General features: G+C 44.5%; 1 protein-coding gene across 1 annotated transcript in view; it reads right to left on the reverse strand.

Moving 5' to 3' along the window:
- Positions 1-17069, reverse strand: part of dsd (attractin-like protein dsd) — a 73960-nt gene that overhangs the window by 9140 nt on the left and 47751 nt on the right. The window contains exons 15-20 of the mRNA XM_089578491.1: positions 16634-16708; positions 16060-16219; positions 15918-15976; positions 15140-15298; positions 12311-12539; positions 7630-7708 (exon numbers count right to left, since the gene is read on the reverse strand). Of these exons, the coding sequence (XP_089434617.1) occupies positions 7630-7708; positions 12311-12539; positions 15140-15298; positions 15918-15976; positions 16060-16219; positions 16634-16708 (761 nt within the window). The remainder of the gene's footprint in view (positions 1-7629; positions 7709-12310; positions 12540-15139; positions 15299-15917; positions 15977-16059; positions 16220-16633; positions 16709-17069) is intronic.

A 17069-nucleotide genomic window follows, 5' to 3' on the forward strand; every position in this document is an offset into this window, starting at 1 on the left:
CGCAACCAGGCCATCCCCATTTCATTGCATGACACAGGTTCCTTGCAGTCCAACATGGCCCCACCTCACGACGGTTGACTCTCGTACGCTCGTGTGGCGGACGACGTCGGGAAACAACAAAAGCTCGATATCATATGTGCACAGTGTGGTAACCGTATGCCACCCCATCATTGGAAGTGGCTCAATTTATTTACAACTCCTATCTATACATACTCTACAAACAAAACGGAAGCTCGGATGTTGACGGCGCTGTTATAGTGGGCTCGAGCGAGGTTAGTGGAAACCCTTCCTGCGGTCTTCCACTGAGTTTATGGGACACGTGATGGTGCTGTACAAAAACCCGATAAATCTAGCGGGACCCAAATTTTGCTCTACTTGAGCCTCCTGAAAGCAATTCTTTATTTGCATGTGCATTCACCGTGTTCTTTAGGGAGGGTGCTGGCAGCACCCTCATATCTGCAAAATGGGTGCACACCGTGTACGAACATTAAGTACCGTATTTACTCGCATAATAGGCGCACTTGCATAATAGGCGCACCCCCAGTTCGGTCGCGAAAAATTGGATTTTTTTATTTCCACGCATAATAGGCGCACCCCGAACTTGGCACTGTGATCAGTACTGTATTTACACGATTGCAAGCCGACGCCTCCCCACCCCCATAATCTTTATTTTAACGAAGTTTTTGCTTAACTTACTACTAGTCCTCACTAGCGCTGCTGCCGTCGCAGATGCTGCGGACCCACAGCACGTACAACGACATCGCGTGGAACAGCCGCACACAGTTTTCAGGGATGCTCACTTTAAACGTCTATTTGGAAAGCTTCATCAGCCGGAAACCTTCCCGACTTAGGACCCCGAAAACCACGGCGATAGGAGTCGCATACGAAAATTTAGGCACGCCGCAGTCGCAACTGCCGCACTTCTCGTCCACATCGAATTTCCGGCCTGCCGCACGCTTGCCGTGTTCGAAATTTAAGTCCCATCTGTGTAGCTATTAAGGCGCTTGTCCGTTGAGCTAAAATAGCAACACTCGGCGACAGCGCAAGAAAGCCACAACTACGATAACACGCTACGACAGAAACCGACCCTTTGACAGCCATAAAAAACCTGGAGCTGGTGATGCTGATGCTGATATGGATAGCGAAAGCTCTGCTCGCAGCGGACGAAAAAGTTGATAATGATGATAAGCTTGACCTTGGGCGTCATCCGTGGGCGGCACCTGGAAACTCCTGTGCACGTGTGTGGCCTCCGCGACCAAGCGCCGTTGCTCGCAGCCGGAGGCGATCGCGGAGGCCACGGCGCATGCATTTCGAAGGCTATTCCCCTGTGGATCGTGGAAAGTTTGGGGGCAACCCTTACACGGATATTTTTTTTTAAATTATTTCCTTCGAGAAAACAGGATGCGGCCCGTACACGGGTGCGTTTATGCTGTATGTTCAATTCTGCGAGTCGAAAAATTTCCGGAAATTTTACCCCGCGTAATAGGCGCACCTTTAACTTTGAGCCGGATTTTCTGAAAAAAAAAGTGCGCCTACTATGCGAGTAAATACGGTACATGACAAGGGGCTATAGACAGCCAAATGGGAGAAGGTTCGATTGTGATTGAAGAAGAAAGACGGGCTAGTTGGTGCTTTTGATTCACTGGCTGAAATGTGGTTAGAAACACAAATGTCCGCGAAAATATACCGACGGCTACCATGCATCCAGCTGGTATCTTTTCGCTGTTCCTTGTGTTTTTTTAGGGCTAGTAAACATGTTTCAGCCAGGCTTGGATTCCGTTCATCATCTCTGTCACACATCAGAAGGAAGAACCAGTCATGCCTCTGTGCATTGGGCAGTAGCTTCAGCCTCTTCACATTTACCGTGGCTCTTGGTTGCTGGAATACCTAGTATTTTGGCACAGCATTGCAACAATTTCATCAAATACCAAAAATTTCTAGCAGCATGTAGCAGATTTAATGCTTTGTCACATAGAAGTTTAGAAATTTCACAAGCTTTCCCGTTTTCCAAAATAAACAGAGGGGAAGCGGGAGATGGGTGTATGGGGTAGGAGAACTTGGGTGACCGTTACTCATGAAGCTCAACTTTCTGGCAGATACCCCAGTGCAGAAGGCCCTATGAGAAAAGTTGGTTCGTTAGGTCACTGAATTAGTTAAGCAGGCACAATGAAAAAAATGGTATAGTTACTACTACTGGTAGCATCTCAAAACACTTCCTTCGATCCATTTGTCTAAAATGCTTTAGATTTGAAGAACAGATGCACTGGACGTTAGTTGAAACGCACGCACAGGGCATGATACATTGTTAAAATAGCTACTTATACCCATAGGAAGATTGAAATGGCAGCAATGTTGTTGATATTTTGTAGCAATGTAACCAATTATTCAGAAACAGGCATGAGCCATGGGGCACTCCCAAGCTTCAATCTGCAAGTTGTACAATTCGGAGTACCTTTTGACACAGCACAATTTTTGTAATAGCAGAGTCAACAAGTTTTCGTACCGTGCTCTTAAACAAGAATGTTATATGCATTCAAAATGTACAAACCAACGGCAGCTATTCTAATGCTCTGTGCCTGGTGCTCTGTGCCCTTACAGGATATTTTCATGGTGTTCACCACTGGTTGCTGCCATTGTACAGCTGCTATCACTGAGCTGCTATCACTGCACACAAACTTTTACAAATTCAAGACACTTCTCACACTTTACACGCTTCATTCAGGGGGAAAAAAAAAAAAAAGTACAGAATGAAGCTCTACCTAAATCCGCTAGGAGACTTAGACAAGCCAGGCTCGTCATAAGTAGACTGTCATTTATGGCTCATGACAAGTCTACCTTGTTGTGTGTTTTCTGGTATGCCAGTGTCAAGTTTAACTCTTTCCTTACCACGGGAAAAACGACCATTTTTCATATGTCTCAGACAACATTTTTTTTTAGAAAACGTGTGATAGCTAAAATTATATAAAATGCATAACAATAATTCAGATAGAATGCGCTTTATAATGAAATTTATTTGAACACATATTCTGCTTGAAATGCTGTGAAAAAAAATCAGTAAACACAACAAAAAGTAAAAAAGAAGAAAAGTTTTGTGTTTATATGACAATAACTTTCCAAACACTTGTACTAAAAAAAATCTAGAATATACAAAACAATTCTAATTCTTTCTAAAACATGGCATTAAAGTTTGAAAATTATAACTTGAATAGTTTTCGAGCTAGAATTTTTTTCTTCATGCCTCTTGAAAAGGCTCGTTTGAGAGTGCCCTTTATATGATTTTTACAGTCCAAGAAAAAAAAATTGGAAGTGTAATGTTATGCGCCAAACGAAAGCTTGGTAAGCGTGGTTTAGAAAATACAAATCAAAACTTATTTAAATTACGTCAAAAATTTAAAAAAATATATAAAACACAACAAGTATAGGTGTGATATTGCGATATATAGTATGCGGTAAGTATAGCTGCGATGTAGCTGCAGAATCGAAATCCGACGTTACAACATCTTCGTCCGAGTCACTGCTGCTCGGAGGATCTTGAAAATCAGCTGCAGAGGCTGGAGAATCACGTGCAGCGGGACTCTTCCGAGCGCGCGAAGCGCCCGACCTCGACGCGACGCCATCCTCACCGCGTATTATGCCGCAATAAGCCTATGCTCCAAGGGCACTTCAAAAATGCACGACTGGCGGGGAAATTACGAACTAGGCCGAAAATGGAACTAACCGTCTGAACAACAAACCAGATGCGCCCGCACAAGCGGACAGGAAAAAGAAAGCGAAACTATCAGGCCAACGTTCCGGGATCGGTTTGCGCAGTTACAGCGTCTGAACCAAAATCCGACAATGCAACATCGTCACCAGAGGCTCTACTACTCGTAGCATAGATAATAATTGCAGTCAATGCAGTAGAATTGCGCGCAGCAAGGTTTTTCCGAGCGCGCGCCGTCTGCGCGCCCGACGCCATGCACGGAGCGTCCGCGCCGTACCCTCCGCTTCAAGGGCGTTTCAAAAATTCGCGCGTCGTGGGAAAATTGCTCTCCACGCAGAAACCGAAACTGTAGTCTCTGGAGAACAACTTAGATGGCGCCACATCACCGTAACGGCTACAATGAGGAGCTTCGGTTCGCACAAACAGACCGGAACGAGAAATCTGAACGCACAGGCGAGCGTTCTGGGCTCTCGTTGCCCAGTTTGGGCTTCGAAACAATACCTGACGATACAGCATCGTCGTCAGGGTCCGTGCTAATCGATACATCAAAAATATGTGGTGCAAACGCAGCGGAATTGAGTGGAACGGGGTTTTTTCGAGCGAGCGCCATTCCCGATGATGACGGCGCCCGACGCCGCACACCCAACTTCAAGCGCGTCTCAAAAATTGCCGCTTCTTGGCAAAAATATAAACTAAACAGGAAGTTGAAGTTTAATGTGTGAACAACAAACCGAATGACTCAGCAAGACCGTAGCGGCCGCGGTCGCGCTGCCGTAGCGCTTCGAATGTTTCGGTCACCGGTGATCGAAGCACAGTGGCGTGGTAACGAAAGAGTTAAGATAAATTGGGTTCATCCAAAGCATTTTCTTAGTTGGCCGACAGATGAAAGCATGGGTACTAAACGTCAATTTTGATACCATTTTTGAAAAAAAAAAAAAAAAAAAGTGTCCGTGGGGGGTTAAGGGTTGCACCATTAGGATTTCTTTGATACCCCATAACAGAAATTTTTTACCAATCTCCAACAGTGCAAAATAATAACTAAACTAAAGTAGTAAACTAGACTATGAAGTAAAAGATAATGCTTACATGGTTGTCACAAATACTTGATTTTCATTCTAGTAACATGCACGAGATATTCATGAAGCTTCGCTTGCACTGTTTCATACATGATGCATGGGGTATCTCCTGCCTCAAGTACAAGAAGCTTTATTTATAAGTTTAATAAGTTTAAGCACCCACTCCATCAACAAACACCCTTTTTAGCTGCTTGTAGAGTTCCTAGCGATATTTATGAGAACTATTCCATGCCATACAGCCAAGTACTCCTGAGCTAGCCAGAATGACTCATGGAAATCCCTTTCAAGTGCACTTAGCCTGCAGGTAGCTACAGTTTTGCAAGAAGGCAAGAACGTATGGACATGTACCATCGAGGACAAAATTTTGCGGGACGTCGGAGCGGCGTTTTCAAGCTGCCTCTGCGCCACTACGCGGCGCAGTGGCCGCGTCGAGGCTGTAATGACCGATGATTAGGCGCATGCGCGTCCTATATTCCTCCGCTTGCCTGTCTGATAGCTCGTTTCGCGTGAGTAGCTGGTTTTTCTGAGCATGGCCGCGGGCGGCCGCTTTTCGCCGCTTGCACTCGTCAGCCGCCACATGGCCGCCGTACTCGGCGCGCTGCCCGGCGGCAGCGATGACGGTGCGCATTCACGGCGCCCATCCCATTTATGTAACTTTTTTTTTAAGGAGAGGCTGTCTGAGCCGCAAGTCAATGAGAGGGCTCAGACCTGTATAGTGACAATCGACGGACCGTTGCCTTGTTACGCGAACAATATTGAGAACGTGTCCTGCCCTGTGTCCTTGGTGGACTATTTCATTTCATTTCATTTACTGATCCCTTAAAGGCCCGAAGGCATTACATAAGGGGGGGCATATTGGTTTACAACGGCGATGATGGGAACATGCATAACAATAAAAAGAACAAACATACAAACAAACATAAAAGGGGTTGCAGTCATATCAGGGTTTCCCAGCAGGTGATACATCATTTAATAAAGATATGTCAAGCAATACTCGCTACAAAGAGGGCAGAAGTGATCAAGATTTATGTGAGGTGAATTTTTATTTTCTCGCGGAATGTTTTGTGATCAGTGCATGCAACGATGTCGTTAGGCAGTGAATTCCATAGTGCTATTGCGTTGGGGAAAAATGAGTTGTTGTAAGCTGACGTGTGGCCACTGATGCGTGCTATCGGGTTACCGTGACTAAGCCGGGAGGACGTTCGTAGTGGGGCGGTTAATAGAGCGTGCCGTGATCTTGTGTTATGATAAAATGTATGAAGTAAGCATAGTCGGGAAACGACGCGGCGTGATTCCAGTGTTGAGAGACGGAGGGACTGCTTGAGGGTGGTGACACTGGCTTCTCTTGAGTAACATGAAGTGATGAACCGAGCTGCACGATTTTGGATTGATTCCAATTCGATGGTGAGATACGATTGCCATGGGTGCCAGATGGATGATGCATACACTAATTTTGGCTGCACAAATGTTTCATACGCGAGTTGTTTTATGTTAGGGGATGCAGATTTCAGATTCCTTCTCAGGTAGCCAAGTGTGCGTGAAGTGTCGGAGCAAATGGTTCTAATGTGGGTGACCCAAGAAAGTGTTGATGTGAGTTAAATGCTATTGTGCTATTGTGGGTTAAATGCTTTCTATTTCAGCGGGACAGAGGTCCTGCGCACACTTCGCAGAGAGTGAGGGTTGCTCTTGGAAGTCGTGGTGTGCGGCAGCTAGCACGGTCACCGGAAGGCCACACGGACACCATAGAAATTCATGGGGCTTAATAAAAGTTTACCATTTGAGGTCGCACTTTGGGAATGCCAACCAACGCGGATAATTAACAGGCGGCCATCAAGACAGTAGGAAAGGCTTCGTGCTTTACAGGTCTTTATACAAATAGATGCTGCGGCGTTTCATAAGCGTGACTTCTGCGATGGACTCCTGGATTGCGGTTTTGTTTATGTCCACTTTATGTCCAACGTAGGCCCGAAGTTACAAACGATTCGTTAAATGAAGGAAAAAAGAGCGCTTTATTTCTCTCCATAAGAAAAAAGTTACATAAATGGGACGGGCGCCGTGAATGCGCACCGTCACCGCTGTCGCCGGGAAGCGCGCCGAGTACGGCGGCCATGTGGCGGCTGACGAGCACAAGCGGCGAAAAGCGGCCGCCCGCGGCCAAGCTCAGAAAAACCAGCTACTCAGGCGAAACGAGCTATCAGACAGGCAAGCGAAAGAATATAGGATGCGCATGCGCCTAATCATCGGCCATCACAGCCTCAACGCGGCCACTGCGCCGCCTAGTGGCGCAGAGGCAGCTTGAAAACGCCGCTCCGACGTCCCGCAAAATTTTGTCCCCGATAGTACCACTGCACTGGTGCCACAGAACGCTGCGCCGGTGCACTGGAGCACCAAATTCTCCGTGCAGAGATACAAAGCAGTATGCATAGAGCATGCAAGGGTGAAGTGCAGTACTACAACGACAGTAACCGAAATGTCAATTCTGCATTGCTTGCAAAGTCATTTCAATGCAAAGGTAGCTTACAGAGAACAAAAATGGAAATGCACTAGCAGGCTGCAATCAAATGTGAACAGTGCCTGTAAACAGAAAGGAATAGTTTTTGGTTTTACACTCAACCGCGATGAGCAGAAGGCATGATTGACGTGTCTACCTAAGAGTTCTCGCAAAGTGCATGTTCATCAAATGATTACACACTGATGTCATGATACATACTCAAGAACTAATGAATAGGCACACTTGCACTGGAGTGTAGCCTGGTAGTACCTGCTCTTACTGCTATACTAGAAACCCTCAATGGAGCAATCACCACTGAAAAAGCACAGAGAAACAACCTGTGAAAAAAAAGGCAGTACCTGTCGCCTTCTGTAAAGGTCGTACTTCTGCTTGATCTTCCACAGGATAGCTGCTATGATGAGCAGCGAGAGAAAACAGCTGTGACAAAGAGACACAAAATAGGTATGAGAGACCACACACACATGCACGCACGCACCCCTTAAGCAATCTAGAGAGAAGCCTGTAGAATGCAAAAAAGCTCCTGATTGCCACAGCAGTTCCTGAGAAAACAGGATACTGCCCTATAAACTGGTTTGTGCACCAAAGAAAATAGAAACAAGCAAACCAAAAATGGTAAAAGGTACAAAGGAAAGGGGGGGCAATGACGTGCTCAAATATCTCTTAGAGAAATAAAAATAATAAGCCATGGAAAAAACATCTGCACTCAATAATGAATTACCTTGCACTCTGCAATTGTTCTAGTCACTTAAAAATACTGCAGGCCCTACAAAAGCCCCAATCAGGGCCTGGACTTATTGTTCCGTATGCAAACATGGAAAGCACAACAGAGGGGCACAACGGCTGCCTGCTCCAGAAAGAAGGAAGGACAGAAGGTGCAGAAAGAGAAGTGAGGGGGAAAAAAAGAACAAACATGCATTCCTTAAAGGGACACTGAACAAATATCTGAAAATATTGAGAAAGCACAACATTTGCATTCATAAATGGACCATGAAATGATATTTACTGAGGACAGGAAAAGTGCATGAGCAATCGGTATTCGATCACCCATCACCACACTGCGAAAGTTTTAACGTTACAGCATTAAGGGCCCCGTGTCGCAGAAAAGCCGGTGTCATCGGCGGCGGCATTGGCCGTGAGCAAAAAATCCCAGAAGCATTAATAAATAAAACCGGGTAGGAAATTGGTCGAGTTGGGGAATCGAATCAGGGCCTCCGGAGTGCAAGACGAGCACGCTAATGACTCCGCCACGCCAGCTCGATGATTTGGAATGAGAAAAGGCGCGTCTAGTGAATAGTGTTGTCTTAGAAGGGTGCTTTAGAGACATGTACTGTGGTGTACATTAGTAATTATGAGCATGGAAATTACAGAAGTCGCAGTTAAGCGAGTAGCAAAGTATGTTTCCACTACCCTCTTTGCTTGGCGCGCACGTAACGGCATCAGACGGCGCTCACTAAAACCTCCTCCCCACAATGTACGCCACTGCCCCAACAGATAGCGCGTGACGGCAGTGCCTCCAGTTCGTCTCGTTCGGGCGCAGTGGGGCCGTGCGGGGACGCAGGAATCACGCGGTGAGCGGTGAACAACGCAGCACACATCCAAGGAGCATTCACCACGAAGCTTGCGGATTGCTGCCCGTTTGTTCGGCGCGGAAGCTATGCTGGCGTTCGAGGCATCGGGTTCATTGAGAGGTCTCCTAGAGACTCTGAGCGATTTGTCCAACGGACTAGGCGATGCGCCGAATGGGCAATAGCGTTCCGCGACTCCCTGGCAGGCAGTGACACGCTGTCGCATTCCACTCTTATAGGTGAAGCTTAAGCGTCCTCCAACTTTTTTACGCTAGCTTCATTAACTTCGATGATATCGGCAAACAAAAATGATGCTCCTCCTCACCCCCTCAACTCACACACGTTGATGTGCCGAAAAAAAGAAAAGAAAACAGGTCAGGACTGCACCCTTCCACACCCCATCAAGCCCCATCAAGTCTTATCCTGCCCACACCACCTGGGCACGGCCAATGAAAAGGCCCGCCCAGATTGCCCACTGACGTCATCAGAGGGGGGGGGCTAAGAACTCGCGGTGAGACGTTGTTTTAATTGGCCGTGAGCTACTGGAAGCAGCAATCTTAAAAAAATATTTGTAATTTATAGGGTCTACACTGAGCTTTTAAACTTGACTCCAACACTCAAACAGACCACCCCTACAGATCTGTTGCACTAGAATATGACCATCAAGATAGTCATCATTTCAGTTATTTTTGAGCAGACGGCTGCATTTTTAAAATTTTGTGAGTGGCTGCCGGGCCGCACTGAGTGTGCTCCAGGCCACCAGCCGACGGAAATGACATCACGCCTGCTATCAACAGCACCGTAGAAAAGCTGGCTGGCAGTGCGCTGTTGACAATTCCCAGTCTCATGCCATGGTTTCAAGCGAAGAGCATTGAAGAATGCAAAGTAGAAGTAAGAGTGACGACTCCGACACGCAAACCCCTAACCATGCGTGCATGACAAAGTTGTAAGCCTATGATCTAACTGGTTAGTGATGGTGCCAAGGGAGCTGGGACCAGCAACATCATTATGTGTCTTGTCAAAGTCATTGTGTGTACTGGAAATCATAACAAAAAGAAAGCAATAATGCGCTATCGGAAGAAAATGGAGGGAACAAAGAACTTCACTGATAAGGACTTTTCGTAAAATATAAGAAGAAAACAATGTCTTTGCAGCAAGCTGTAGGTGACAGAAAAAAATTTAAAAAATAGTTCCACTAGTATTCAACAAGATTAAGATTGACAAATGGTGGAACATACATGTGAGACGCACATATGGGACGACGTGACAAACCAGTGCCCTCGCATGAAAGAACAGTATCCATTATTCGATGCTGACAAAGTGCCAGCTGCTCGTGACCACATAGGTGATTAACTTGCACATGATGAAGGGTTCCAGCAGCTGAATTTTAATGCTCATAGCCTTGCAAACTAGAGTGCTGATTTTGAACATTTTTGAATGAGCATTACCCTGACCTTGTTGTTATGAACAGAGAAGAGTTGGTTGCATGATATGCCCACCTGGTTACAACATGCTTAGGAATGACCATAGAAGCCGAGGGGGTGGCGAAGCTGTCTTTATAAAAAGGCTGATTAATTATACATCTCTTTCTAAATGACCAACACTGAAACAGTGTGGTGTAAATTTTTTTTTTTTTTGAACCAAAGAACTGATTGTAGGGGCTCTGTATCCTGCACCTGAGACTGGTTCAAGGGGCATCAATAAGCTTAATGATCTGCTGTATGATCTGTGGGCACAGCTAAAAAATGTTGCTATGGCTGGAGATTTTAGCACTCCAGAAGTAGAATGGGACGAAATGGAGCGAGGTTTGCGAGAGAATGAAGCAGCTATATCTACTGTTTAGATGTGTTTTTCCCATGGGTTCACACAAGTAGTCGAAGAATATACACATGTTCACGACAACATCAAATCAGTTCTAGATCTCGTCTTCCTAACTCGCAGTGCCACATCGCGGCCACACACATTTGTTATTCTGCCAGGAATTTCGGATCGTTCCTCAGTGTAACTTTGCAGTTGGGTCCATTCTCTAGTGTGTAAAAACATGTAGCATACTACAAGGACTTTAAAAGAGCTGATGACACAACCATACTTGACGAATTAAGTTACTGTTCTAACTACTTTGAGAAAAGGAGCTGTGATGAGTATGCGCATATCAATGAATATGGCTTACTTTCAAAGAAGTAGTTCACAATGTGTCCACAATCCGTGGATTACGAGAGAAATTACTCATCTAAAGAGAAAACTGTGCAGACATAAAGCAAGGCTGCGGTGACCAATGAATCCTGAATTACTTTATGACTTTCCAACATTAAGCAAAAGATTTAAATAAATGAATAAGGCATCAAAAAAATAGGTTTTACAAAACCACAATGAGTGAATATTTTTGTGAATCTCCACATGCATTTTGGAGACACTTGTTGGCAACCAAGACATCCATAATCAAAATAAATGCACAGCACAGCTTCACTAAGAATAAGACTACCATTGCGGAGGGTTTCAACAGATTTTCTGCAAGTTGGATTATGGAGAACCAACACAGTTCACGTAGAATAATAATTTACTGGAATTAGATGCAATGCAACTGGTACATAAGGCCATTTAGCCTTCACTGATGAAGCTCAACACTACAAAGGCTTATAATAAGGCTTGCAATAAAGACATGTAGCAACTTTCAGAACTGTCGCGATACTGCCGAGTGAACTGAAATTATGAAATGAAGTTTTAAAGCTTGAAACGAAACAAGAGTGGCTCCTCGAAGGCCCACAATGGCAACAGCAACCAACAGCATGATACACTCATGCCACAAATTTTGAATTTTTGTGTTCTTAGAAACTTCCCGCTTCAATAAGAGTACTTTTGTGAGAACAGTACCATTAGTTACCTCATGAACACTACACAGTTTCTTAGCTGAACCTTTCCCTTTATATAAATTTATTAATAAAAAAAAGGTAATCACTATTCCCCTTTTTACCTACTAATAAAAAAGTGTTAGCAGCTATCCTGTGTTATCTAACAAGGTGGCCTTCAGCAGCACTTCATTAGACTAACACCATTCCTGCTTTGAGTTAATGATAAACTAAGCCGTGCTCCGCAGTCTGCTAACCACCCTGGTTGGTTTAGTTAGTAGAGTGACTACCCCAGACAGGCGGTGGTCCTGGGCTCGATCCTAGGACATTGTTTTTCTTCAACTCAGAAGTTTCTGTTTTGTAGCCACATGGCTGAACTTGGTGAGGCATTAGTAATTACTCCCTTACTTCAAATCTACTACATCTTGGAGGATTCCCCTTAACACATTGGACATCACTGCTGTCATCAATGCACAGCACACACCTCTCTCTGGTTTGTAGCAGATTAGTCTTACATAGGCTAGACATGCCAAATACCCAGAAAGGAGAAACAAAAACCCAGTTAATCAGCTCACTAAACCAAGACACAAATGTAAGCAAGCTTAAACCTTGAAAACGTGATGAAGAACTGGAGCAGGTCGAGAGCCCGGTGCTGGGAGAAAGAGATCTGGAGCACAAATGGAGTGGTGAAGTTGAATACGTAGACAAAAAAAGTGGTGTTTTGCGAGCCAAAGTTGTGCTTCTCATCGTAGAAAGGCAGCTTGATGTTGTCACACTTGCGGCTATCCAACAGGGCTGGTTCAGCATCACCATCTGCACGTGACGGTGGCTGGCCTCCTACCAAAAAAGCCAAAGGCCATTACTGTTAGCAAGGTGCCCCGATATGTTTCCCAGAAACAATTCAGAGAAAGCAACTGCGACCACTAGAGCTAAACAGTGACTGCCCACAATAACGACAACCCTGAAAAATGAGTGTACAGTTAAATTTTTCACCAAAGATTCCACACCCCTCACAATGTCAAGAGCAAAACATTATGAAACAATGCACAGTGCTGTTACCTTTGAACCTCTGGCTGTTTTCCTATCACTACAACAGTAGCTAGCTCTCCCAAAGGAGTAAATGAACAAAAAACATGGCCTTAAAAACTCTGCATAGGAGTACTCAAGATTAATTGGCTTGATTTCCAAGCGGTGTAAGCATGTTTTGGACTCGACATGCATGTAAATATATCTTACTGAATGCAATTTCCAAACCTAGTTTCAGGTGACGGCACATCAGAAGTACTACTAGATGTATTTGAGACATGCGCTGCTTAAGACTGACACTCAAAATGCCGTCACTCCAATGACATCACTGCAGTGGGATGAATGTTCCTTTGAATGAATCGTTTTTCTGCACTGGGTAGAATCTGATGTCACACAAGAGCCGCACATTGGTGCTGGCCGAAACTGGTGGCAAAAAATGGCTTGTAATCAGTTAGTAACTCTGTGCTCTGGTTTCATTCGCAAAATTAATTTTATAAAAACTGTGTATCTTAGGCCACAGAGGACAAGAATAAAATCGCACGATGGAAACATCGAGCTCGAAGATAGCCCGCGCAACCACACAGTGTACAATGTGGCCCGCACGCTGGAACATCTAACAGTGTGCTTTTGCCACTTTATTTTCGTGCATTCAGATCGGCTCAGAGTTTGCGCCTATCATGGAGCTAGCAGTCCGGAGAAACCGATATCCGAGGGCTAACCAGGCTACTTGTAATCATGAGTGCTATATTTGCGGCCGCATGCAGCAAATGGCGCTTTGTCTTCGGGTGTCGCAAGGGAAAGTGGAAGGGATGGTCCGCTTGCTTTGTAGCTCAGGTTGCTGCTCTTGTGTCAGTTTCGCAAGCCATCTCGCTACACATTACCGGCAGTGCCCTGCACCTTTGCACTTCTGATAACCAACTGCTGGCGCCACTCCTCCGATAAGGATGTATCTGGCCACCTTACAATGCTCCATGACACCATTCAATACGCTCCTTTGTCACTAAATAAAATTCTGATATTAGTATTTATGTTTACCTAATGCAATTGTTATTCAAAGAATTGTAACTACAAAATAAAGTTTATAGCTATTATTACTATAAAATTCTCACTTCCTTATTTAATGCCTGTCAGGCCTTACCGGTACAGTAAATTATGCGGATAATGGAAATTTATCTGTAACATGTCTGTTCATTTTCAAAGCTGTGTTTTCTAGAACAGCATTTGTCTTAAAGGGACACTGAGGAGAGCTCTATTAATATTTTTTTTATAGCAAAATCCGATAGTTCGGCATTTCATGGCTTTGTTGCCACTTGGTCGGCAGCGAAAGATGCATTTATTTCTAAGAAATTTGGATTCGAAGTTGAAATAGTTTTTACCGCCGCTCTGATTCAAACTTGGGATTCTGCTATGACGACACAGAACTAAGTGACGTGAAACATGACATTCACATGACGTAACGCAGACTCCGTGATTTCTGGCTGCCAGCAGTGCGGCCCAGCAGCAGCCGAAAAGAAAGCTACCGCCGGTCGCACGTTGAAGTTATCTATCGGCTATTGCGGCCGTCGCTTCGTTTACATTTGCACCGGCGTTTTGCCAGCGTTACAATGGATCCCGTTCTCGAAGTCGTCAACGAAGTTCTCGCAAATAGACGCCTTTAGCATACCGTGTACCTTGTTACCGTTAGCGGAATACCGGGAGCCCCCATACCGCTGAGAGCAAGCGCTGATTGGTCCCGGCGCTGCAGGAGCGCGCGTAGCTATCGGGTACGTGGCGCCATCTGGCGACGTCAAGGAGATTTGCGCATGCATTTGCTGCGCCTCAGTGATTCGTAGCTTCTCGTGTCCTAGTGTTGCTAGAACTATTGGTTCTAGCAACACTGTTTTGTTCTATGACGCCATGAAGCTTGTACTTGCGAGTTTGGCCTGTGGCGGCGATACCTGTATTTTGGTTCTTGCTCTTTTCTATGTTACAGGAGCTTTGTTGTGAGTATGAGTGGCGTTTTTGTAATCAGGAGCTGGTATTCTGTCGATGCAAGTCAACTTCAATTTCTCCTCAGTGTCCCTTTAAGTTTGGACCACCTTCAACGACTTTCGAAATTATTCAAAAATGTTTGATTCAGTTAGAAACCAATTTCTGTTAGTCATATTCGCATCGCAACCTAATATTTGATATTCACATCTAATTTATACTCTTTTAAAATGTAAAAGCCCCGAGTTCTTAGTGGGATGGTAAGACATGTTATAAATCAAAGGGCTTCAGAAATAGAACATACGTTAAACAACCTTTATCAATCGTTAAATAAATCATTGGAAGCCAGAGAGAGAAAAGAAATAAAGCGTTAGGTAATTGCTGTTTTCTACTTGTCACTCCCTTGTCTCAAAGCGTCATTTAACTCTTCAGCCAGCTCTCACCTGATCCAATAGAGATGTTGACATACGCCTTTCCAGAGCATGAGATTGTAAACTCTACATCGTTGCCGACCTTGATTGGCACATTCATAAAATTGATGTTGCGATAGTAGTCCTCGGAGGACAGGTTGAAAGTGTACTGGAAATCAATACTGAGATTATCTGAAACAAAACAAATTGCAAGGCCATGGTAAATTGGAAACCCTCAGGCTGTCTTGGAAATTGCCATCTCAAAATGCACATCAGTAGATTTCTAAGAGCTCTTCAAAGCTCAATACCTTTTTGTCCCAATTAAGCCAACCATGAACATCTTGACAATAAGTACAAACAACAGCACATTTATTTGAATAACTTGCTACAATAAACTCACCTTGCCAGCTATGACATCTGGTTGTCTAAACATATTTGACATTGTTTATCAAATTTTGTATGCAAAGTAGCTGCAGTCAGTTGCAAATGCTAAGTCAACACAAGGGTGCAAGAAAAGGCTAGATTATCATGTACTTGTAACCTTTGTTTTAGTGTATACGCTATCCATCATCAACAACGAAAAATCTTTGCTACGAAAAGGAAAGGCACTACAATGAAGCCTGCTTGTTGCCTCAAGATGTTCATTTCCAGTTATTCAGAACAATGAACTAATTTTAAGGCAATAATGGATGCAATCACACTACACTTCGTCGCGCGCCCCAGTAACTGCCATTCACCAAGACACCCCTCCCCCCCCCCCCCCCCAAACTAAAAAAATAAGCAAAATAGTCAAGAGCCCTGCTGCACTCACAAAAGCAGGTGCCGCCTTCTTCCTGGGGGCTGCCCACATAATGATTTTGCTCGTCGCATCTGCAGAAGAAAAAGAACGTAAGCATCGGACAACAAAGCTGCTGCAGCGTGCTTATGTGCAGTTAGAAGGCTTTGCGACTTGCCTATCACAGTTTGGGCCAATGATACCCTTGGTGGTGCAGTTACATTTGCCCGTTTCCCGATGGCAAAAGGTGCCATGGTTGTTGCAAAAACAAGGAGTGCAGTTGCCACCGTTGGCGGGATTGCCATGGTAGCCAGCAATGCAGTGCTCACAATGTGGCCCTGCAGAGAGGACACAAGAGAACCGCAGGGGTTGCACAGGTAAGTAGTTATTACAGAAAACCCTGAATTGGAGTGTACAAAGCCACTGGCCGCATTTTTGTTTGTTTTCACAAAACAAAGACCACCTCACTGACAGCACTTTTCTTCCCTCAACATAAATGTAATGCTCAACCTCTTAAGCAAAATGCATAACTTCTAAGTGCATCTCAACTGGTTAATGTTTCAACTCAAACCTGAAGAGGAATTCAGCTCAGTTCAAAGCTAGTCATTTCAACTCTTGTTACCATGGGCATTTGAATTTATTGAGTCTCCAGCCAGCCTTATCAAAAGCTTGAATTAGAGCAGCTTTAATGTAGCTCTATCTTTCCATATGACATTAAAATTAAAAATAACATTTCACTGGAAAGCCCTTACCTTCGGTGCGGTGCTGACAGGACTGAAGGCACTCGGATGATCCATTGCAAGTGCTGTGTCCATTGCACTGGCATTCTATGGGATAAAAGGTAATTCAATTAATGTCAGTGGCTTAAGCATCCCCGTTTTAAAGTCCTATCAGAAGTAAATGAAAAGTACAACACTAGTAACACATGATGACCGAAGAAAGCAACCAGCAATTCCTTCTAAGATCACCATGTCATGAAAATAAAATTTGAGAAGCAGCCATGGGCATGATACTACTTTGCTTGTTCGCTGTCCCTGTGCAGATTCCAGTTGACAGTTTCACAGCCGAGTCCATTTATAATGGCCTTAGTAATATAACAAATATTCGCTTGGTAGAACAAAAATAATGTGATTGTCACAATGTACATCAGGGTTCTAGCACTGATTATCAGATAGAATAAATGACTGC

Source organism: Amblyomma mixtum, chromosome 3, assembly GCF_055824585.1.
Source record: "Amblyomma mixtum isolate Tamu chromosome 3, ASM5582458v1, whole genome shotgun sequence".
In the NCBI taxonomy this organism is placed as follows: domain Eukaryota; kingdom Metazoa; phylum Arthropoda; class Arachnida; order Ixodida; family Ixodidae; genus Amblyomma; species Amblyomma mixtum.